Source organism: Phaethon lepturus, unplaced genomic scaffold, assembly GCF_000687285.1.
Source record: "Phaethon lepturus isolate BGI_N335 unplaced genomic scaffold, ASM68728v1 scaffold32735, whole genome shotgun sequence".
Taxonomy (NCBI): domain Eukaryota; kingdom Metazoa; phylum Chordata; class Aves; order Phaethontiformes; family Phaethontidae; genus Phaethon; species Phaethon lepturus.
The window spans coordinates 22971-31005 of record NW_010541814.1 but is presented as its reverse complement, the minus strand read 5'-3'; the positions used below and the strand labels follow the sequence as shown (position 1 = coordinate 31005).

Here is an 8035-nt window from a genome sequence, read left to right as displayed (position 1 = left end):
TCTTTCCCTTGCTGTGTGTGAGCCCACTCTGCCAGATTTACACTGATCCCTTCCTCCCTCTTTCCTCTGTGGCCCAGGAGAATGTGGTGCGACTGCGCTCGGAGATGCAGGCATTTGTCTCTCAGAGCCAGAGGGAGGCTGAGCTGGAGGAGAAACGCCGCTACCGCTTTCTAGCTGAAAAACATCAGATGCTCTACAACACTCTCCTCCAGTTTTACAGCAGGGTACAGACCTCGTATGCCGGGGAGCGGAGCTGGTGGAGCAGGCAGCATGGCTGGAGGGGGGGCATGCAGGCAGGAGGGAGCCAGCGCTGAGCCACCCCTTGGGTAAAGGCAGCTTCTCTGCATGGACTGGTCTGACTGTACTAGGCTGGGAGAGCATGGCTGGGGGTAAGGATGGTGCTGACGTGGGGGTGTGAGCAATGGGAGAGAGAAGGGCGATGTAGGTGTTTATGGCAGAGTCACTGGGACCACAGGGTCTCTGCTGCAGGGTGCCATCCTAGAAATTCCCTCCTGTGGGGTTCTGTTTAGCCATTCCCATAAGCATAATTGTGGGAGGACCTGGTCCCTAATCTAATGCACATGGCAGACCTCAGCTCCCTCTGTAGCTGTTCTGCTGTTCGTCACCCCCTCTTCTTCTCTCTCTCTCCCCAGGCTCGGGGCATGATCCAGACCAAGGTGCCACAGTGGAAGGAGCAGCTAGAGGCCAGCCGCAACCCCTCAAACAGCCACTCGCAGGGGCTTCTCGCGGCCTCCCATGGTCAGGGGTATCCATCAGGCCGGCTCACCCCTACCCACCTTGAGATGGTGAGGAGCCCACAGACAGCCTCTGCTTTGGCAGTGGCGAGGCTGCAGCCAGCCCTTTCAGGCTGCAGGGCAAGGCCAGTCCTTGGCCGACCATGGTACTTGCTGCCTTGTCCAGCTTCCATGGCCTTTCCTGGCCAAGATGAAGGGAAGTGTCTGTATGGGCTGCAAGGGGGAAACGTGCTGGGTTTGGCTTTCTGAGGAGGACTGGGTATCTCTCAGAGCATCTCCGGCTTGATGCAGCAGCCCCTGTGGATTCAGCCTCCTTTCCTTCCAACAGCCCCAGAGATCCCTTGGGGACTTTGCTTCTCCCATGACTGGGAGTAGATCCAGCATCTTCTCTCCAGAGCCTACAGAAATGAGACTTTCTCCTCAACCAGAGCCCCCCAGGAGGCCGCTGCGGAGGACGCCATCAGCCAGTATGACCCATGTCTGGGAGCAGTGCTGTGAGGAGACACAGCAGCTGGGCCTCTCTGGGAACAGGGTTGGGTTTGGGGAGGGACCACCACTCAGTCAGACACCTGGTCCTCAGCCACATTCCAGGGCATGGTGAGAGGACAGTGCATATGGGAGGGCAAGGCTGAATGAAGCAGGGGGTGAGCACAACCTTCAGAGCAGGGTCCATCTGGGACAAGGCCAGTTTTCCTGGTTGGCTGTTTGAGGGAGGGAACCCACAGGTATGCAATTTTTAAGGCTTCTTGAACCATGAGGGCTGGAACTGGAGTTCCCCTTTAGGTAACGCACCTTCCCTTGTGCTACCAGATTAATATTACCCTGTCCTACGAAACCCAGCCAGTTACCTCATGTCTCACCTGCTTTTCCTTCCTGAAAAATTTTAGCTTAAAGTGTTAAAAAAAAAAAAAAAAAAAAAAAAAAAAAAAGGGCAGGGGGAGAGGCAAATGACCCAAATTCTCAGTTGCTCTAGGAGGGTTGGGAAGAGGGACATCAGCCAGTCATTTAGCAGGCAGTGCCTGTGCCCTAGACATCTGGCCAAAGAGGACATAGTGCAAAGCAAGTGGTTTCAGCTTGAGTTTATTTTCTCCTGCAAGATGAATGTTTTACCCTTTCCCATGCTATGCCCTGCTCTCTGCCTGCAGAGAAAGGCCATCTACTCCTCTAGGATAATTACTTGCCTGGGGAAGTGCTGGTGCCTTTGAGGCTGTGTGGGTCTTGCAGGAGGGTGCTGGACTCCAGCCAGACCCCTCTGATGCCTCCCTGCAGGTTTGCTCACTACCGGCCGTACCTCCCGTTCAGGTTCTTTTGGCGAGGCCAGCAGCGGCGGTGAAGGCAGGAGGAGGAGTGGCACAGCAAGAGTGCAGGCTATCGTGCCCCACATGACAGGTGCCAACCGGACCCTGCTACGGTTTGACGCTGGGGATGTCATCACGGTGCTGATGCCGGATGCGCAGAACGGCTGGCTGTATGGCAAGCTGGAGGGCTCATCCACGTATGTGACTTCGGTGCTGTAAATCGGCCTGGCAGCCTGATGCAGGCTTGTTGGGTCTGGAGCTGGGAGGCTTAAGCCCAAAATTATCTCCCCCTTCCCCTCCCAGCATGGCCTGGGCACTGTGTCTCACCCACCACCTGAGTGGGACATCACCATGTCCTCAGTGATGGGCTGTGCCTAGCACAGGGGGTCTCCAAGCCGAGATGTGGTGGGGCAGGGTGAGCGTGGATGAGCTACCTGAGAAGGCTCCAGGGGCTTTGGGTAGAAGAGCCAGGGATGCAGTGACCCCTCCTGGCTTGCATGACTGAGTGACTTCTGTCATGGACCCAGCTCAGGGCCTTGCACTGCTGGAGTTACCTGAGAGGCCTGACATTTCTCAGCGCACACCGCAACTGCTGGCGCACCCTCCAGTGCAGGCAGGGCATGGAAACTGCTGCACCCAGCGCTTACTGAATTACTGGTGCTTCTGGCCAACACCTGAGTGCAAAGCCTGCCCTGTTCCACACAGCATCCCTGCACCATGCTCTGCAGGGAAGCTCACACTCAGATGTGAGATGAGCAAAAGCAGTGCCTTTCTTTTTGGGGTGGTTCTGGGGTGGAGCTGCTTTGCCCTGAGGAGAAGGGATTTCCACATCTTCCTTGTGTGCTGGCCTTGGTGACCATGCTCAGCCAGAGCATCTCGTCTTGGACTGCACCAGCATTGCTCCCAGGAGCACGGATTTTGCAAGGCCTCTGAGATAAGTGAATCCTGCTCCAAGCTCAAGGACTGTCTCGCAATAACCCCGTCCCCCACCTAGGGTTGAAAGATATGCAGAAACCCTCTCACACGTGGTAGTGGCATCATGGTTGATGCATGGGATATCAGGAGTGCTGAGCAGCTGGATCTGAAGAACCACAAACCATGGTTGCCTGGACCTAATTCATCTCTGTTCCTGTGTCCTAGATGCGGCTGGTTCCCCGAAGCTTATGTCAAGCCTCTGGAGGATGCAAGGGAGGCGGAGGAGGCAGCCACCAGGTAACAGGAGAGCAATTGGCCAGGCAGGAGCTGGAGTAGCTCCTGGTAGGTTACTAACACCAATGGAGTACCTGTTTGGGGTGTGCCCCATGGAGAGCTGCAGTGCTCCCATGCTGGAGCATCTGCCAAGAGCCTCACCATGCCCTGACATCTCACAGGCTTACCCTAGATGGCTCCCCTAACATGTGCAATATCTTCTCAAAGGCACTTGTGACTGGGCCAGTCCAAGCCATGTGTATTTTCTCCAGACATGTCCCATAGATACATGTTGTGGCTAGCACCTGTGCTGCTCTCTGTTCCTTGCTCTTTGACTCTCCTCTTGCTCAGGTCCTTCCCACTGCGAAGCAGTCACAGTATGGATGACATCCTTGACCATCCCAGCACTCCTTCCTCTAGCAATTACTGGCCTGCCATGGCCCAGCCCGGTTTGCCAAACGCACCTCCCCTCTCAATGGGTACCAGCAGTCACCCAAGTGGGGTGGCCACCCCGGTCAGTTCTGGCTCCAAGGTGAGTGCAGGAGGAGTGGCTGGTGTGTGTGGAGTGGGCCACATCTGACTTTCATCCTCCAAGGCACGCCTTTTCTGCATTGGCCTGTTGAGAAAGACAAACACCTTCCCAATGTTGGTGTGTGACCTCCTCTCTTCCTGAGCTAAGGGGTCTTGTTAGCACTAGCCTTTCTCACCCAATCTGTTCACATGCCACCATGTCCTGGTGGCCCCTGCCAGTCAGCCTTGTGTGTGCAGATCCTCAGTGCCTGTCTTTGCTCCCTCAAGGGAGTGCTTTTCTGCCCCTGCTCTCCTCATTTCTCTCTCTTTTTGCTCACCAGGGGCCCTTCAGTTCGGTCCTTTCCTCCATGACCTCCCAGCCTGATTTCTGGTGGCTCCAGGGCAGCACATCTTTCTGCTAATAGTAGGACCATGGAGTGACCAGGCTGGGCTGGGAGTGGGTGACCAGCTAACAGAGATGCCATCCTCCTACGTTCAGAGAATGGAGAGGCATTTCATAGGGCTCCTCTTCTAAATTCAAGCAAGGGTTGGTTACAGCTGGGGTAGAGGAAAAGCTAGGGGCAAAGGCTGAGAGCACAGCCATTTTGGAGAGCCTTAGAACAAGTTGTTTCCAACCCATGGCTTGTGGCCTCACCACTGCTTCCAGCTGTGGGGAATTGACTGGTGAGGACAGTCAAAGGTAAAGCTGAGAACAGTTAAAGATGAGGACCTGGGAGAGGGAAAGATGGTGCTGCCTGTGGGGCATTTACTTGCTCAGTCTCATAGGAGGCTGTGAATCCTCATCTCTCGTAGCTGGTTCCAGGCCAGTGCGAGGTTGCAAGCAACCAGATGGCACAAAGGACTGAAAAATGTAACATTTAATTACTCTTTTTTCCCTTCATGTGCTGCTCTGTGGTTTCAGGGAGCCTCTGCCTGCAGGGCACAGAGGGGAACAGACTCTGCAGCCTGCACCCCTTCTGGGTCGCTGGTTTCCATCCGGTCCTGGGTCCAAGGTGTAGGGATAGACCTGGGATTGAGCAATGAAGCATGTGGAACATTTGGAGTGCCATGGCAGAGAAATCAGCCTCATTAGAAGTTTGGAAAACCTCAGCCTTGCTCTAAACTTCTGTCCAAGACATCCTCCAGCTGAGCCAGCAGCAAATGGTTGTGTGTTTGACTTCCCAGCTGGAACATAGATAGTCACACATGGCTTTCTTGTCTGCTACCACCTACAGAAACCGGTGTACTTTAGCAGGCCAGTTGTCACTGATCCTTCATTATCTACTGACCAAGAATAAGGGTCACAGGTCCTAGGTCTATCTTTCTCCATCAGGTTGGTCCACATTTAAGCAGTACGTGGTGTAGAGTAGGTAGCTACACCTCTTGAGTTCCCTGTGGATGCAGGAAGCATGTGTGGGGGCACTGATGATAATCTCTTTGCCAGGGTGTGTGGGCAATGAGAGGGGGGCATCTCTGGCTGTGCTGGCAGGGTGAAATGTAGCTCAGACTGTCACTGTTTGCTGTGCTCCTCAGACATGACACTTTGGGGATCTGTGGCATCTCCCTTTTTCCCCAAGACAATGGGAGGTGTCCTAGGGGAATAGGGAACCTGTGGTGTGGGGACAACCCTCACCACAGAAATCAGGGTGTTATCTGTAGCTGTGAATTTGTGGGATTATGCAAAGTTTGAATGAATAAGGAGTCAGAGCCCCGTTAATAGGACTTGGGCTCCTAAGTCATTTAAGTGTTTTGTGAAATCTTCCTCCATGTATGCGGTGTTTCCTGCCCCACTTTTGTCTTACCATTCCCCTCCCCACCCCAGATCACTCACTGCTGCCTTTCTTTTCACTGCAGAAATCAGGAATATTTGACCAGCCCCCTGAACTCTTCCCACGGTGAGTGAGGTGTGGAGGCATGCTCTGGAACTATCAGATGGGGGGGCATTATTACAATACTATTATTATTTAATTTTTGGATTATCAAACATGGGAGGAACAGGAAAGTGTCTGGAGGAAAACAATGCACAACCCACTTTCCAGGACAGGAGGTGAGCCTGCAGAGGTGGGCCATTCTGGCTGACTGGGAAGGTTCTCTCCTACCTCTGGTAATACGAGGTAGGACCTGAGCACCCTTGAGCAGATGGCCAGACCTGCATGCTCACCTGCATGCTCCTTCTAATGCATCTTGGAGGCACAATAGCAGCTTGCAGCCTGAGTATGGACCTACGTAGTTCGTGCAGCTCTGCCTGCTTGGAAAGGGCTGAGGCGAAGGGATGTGGCTTTTAGCTTTGATGAGTCAGATCTGTGGAGATGAGACTTGCCATAAATCCCTGCTTTCTTTCCCCATGCAGCTGGGTTGGTATCTCCATGTTTCTGGCATGTTGCTGTGGCTTCTTTCTGCTCCCTGACTCCTTGCTTGGAGGGTCAGGGGCCACAAGTGTAGGGTGCTACTACAAGGGACAGCCTTATGCTAGTGTCCCTTCTTCACCCTATGGAAGAGAGGGGAGAAGCCCTGAGGAGAGCCTAAGGAGAGCCTAAGGGGAACCACGTGGGAACCTGCAGCAGGGTGTGTTAATGAGGGAGAAAACATACTCAGCAGTCAGCTTTACCACACTCTCCTCCTCGGCATGGAGATGGCTGTCCGGCAGGACTAAATAGCCTTTGCTTGCTCAGTGAGTCCCTTGCATGCTCTTTATAGATTTCCTGATTTCCTGGTTGCTTGTTTCCTTTCCCCTTCCAGAGGTACCAACCCCTTTGCCACAGTCAAGCTGCGTCCCACTGTCACCAATGACCGCTCAGCACCCATCATCCGATGAAGTGGGGCTGCGGACGGCGGAGAATTTCAGCGGGGAAGGGGTTGGCATACAAGTGACAGGCTGCGACCCCCAGCTGGGCAGCGACCTAGTGCTACCACTCATGGAGTAACCTCTCTCTTACTCTCCCTTCCCTCTGGGACATGGGGGACCCATCTTGCCAGGCGTGCTTTAGCCAGCAGCAGATCCCTGCTGCTCTTTTTGGATTGCCTCCCGTCCCCCCTCCCCGTGTGATGTTACTGTATTTGAGTGGGAGAAGTCTGGTGTTACTGGTGCTGGTGGCCTTGGAGAGGGGATGTTGCTGGTCTGGGAGGCGGAGGGATGGATGGGTAAAACCATCTGCAGCATAGGGCAGTGCTAGCAGGATGAGAGAGGCAAAGCTTTGCTAGCCCTGCTGTGAGCAGAGAAGGACAGTCACCAAACAGTCCCTTTGCTACCAGAAGAATGAACCCCAAATGGAGGAGGCCACAAGAAGGCTTCCAGCGACATGGTCTAGCTGATGGAGTCTGCAGCGTTCAACTCTTTGCCCTTGGCACCTTTGGTAGCCATGTCTGTCTGTAGCAACATCTGCCCCTTCTCACCCCTGGCATGGCCCCTTCCCTTGCTGGGCAGCCCTGGGGCAAGGTAGGGGTGGGTGACAGTGCCCAGCGCCGCTGCCCTGCTCCTTCACCTATTGTCCTGCAAAAAAGATTTGGGTTTTTTAAAATAAAATGGAGAAAACCACTTCCATAGCCATCTCAGTGGCCAGGACATCGCCTCGGTCAGAAGACGCAGAGGGAGGAGGTCACGGAGTCCCCGCCAGCACTGGGGCCATGATGACTACCCATGGTTGCAGCGTTGAATTCCCCTGCCGCTGGAGGGCAGCAAGGCCCCACTTCCCGACTGCCATGGGTGGGCAGGCCTGGCGGACAAGGCCTGGCGGACATCTTCTCCTTGCCTGCCACCGGGCCGTGTGCCCTAGGGGCGCCCCGGGGCTGCTCGGTGTGGGGGAAACGGTCCCCTGGGACCCTCGGGGATTCCACCAGCCTGGCCCGACCTCCGGGGACCCTGCCGCTGGAGGGCAGCAAGGCCCCACTTCCCGACTGCCATGGGTGGGCAGGCCTGGCGGACAAGGCCTGGCGGACATCTTCTCCTTGCCTGCCACCGGGCCGTGTGCCCTAGGGGCGCCCCGGGGCTGCTCGGTGTGGGGGAAACGGTCCCCTGGGACCCTCGGGGATTCCACCAGCCTGGCCCGACCTCCGGGGATGCCCTGCGTTAGAAATTAACCCCTGGCCGTGAGCGCTGTAAAGCCCCCGCAGGCCCCCCGCTGCCCCGCCTCCAAGAGGCAGAGGGGCTTTGGGGATTTACAGCCTGGGCCTCTCCGTCCCCAAAACCCCACCTGGGGTGAGCCCCGGACCCCTCCCTGAAAGTAAAACGGGCTTCACCACATGTGACTGGAGACTGGCTTTTCCCCCGTGGCGCGCACGCCCCCC

General features: G+C 55.5%; 1 protein-coding gene across 1 annotated transcript in view; it reads left to right on the top strand.

The window, feature by feature from the left end:
- BAIAP2L2 (BAI1-associated protein 2-like 2) overlaps window positions 1-6566 on the top strand; it is an 11140-nt gene extending 4574 nt beyond the window's left edge. The window contains exons 7-14 of the mRNA XM_010287841.1: window positions 78-224; window positions 654-806; window positions 1084-1222; window positions 2025-2250; window positions 3194-3265; window positions 3593-3773; window positions 5606-5646; window positions 6491-6566. Coding sequence (XP_010286143.1) covers window positions 78-224; window positions 654-806; window positions 1084-1222; window positions 2025-2250; window positions 3194-3265; window positions 3593-3773; window positions 5606-5646; window positions 6491-6566 — 1035 coding nt within the window. The remainder of the gene's footprint in view (window positions 1-77; window positions 225-653; window positions 807-1083; window positions 1223-2024; window positions 2251-3193; window positions 3266-3592; window positions 3774-5605; window positions 5647-6490) is intronic.
- The last annotated feature ends 1469 nt before the right edge of the window (window positions 6567-8035 follow it).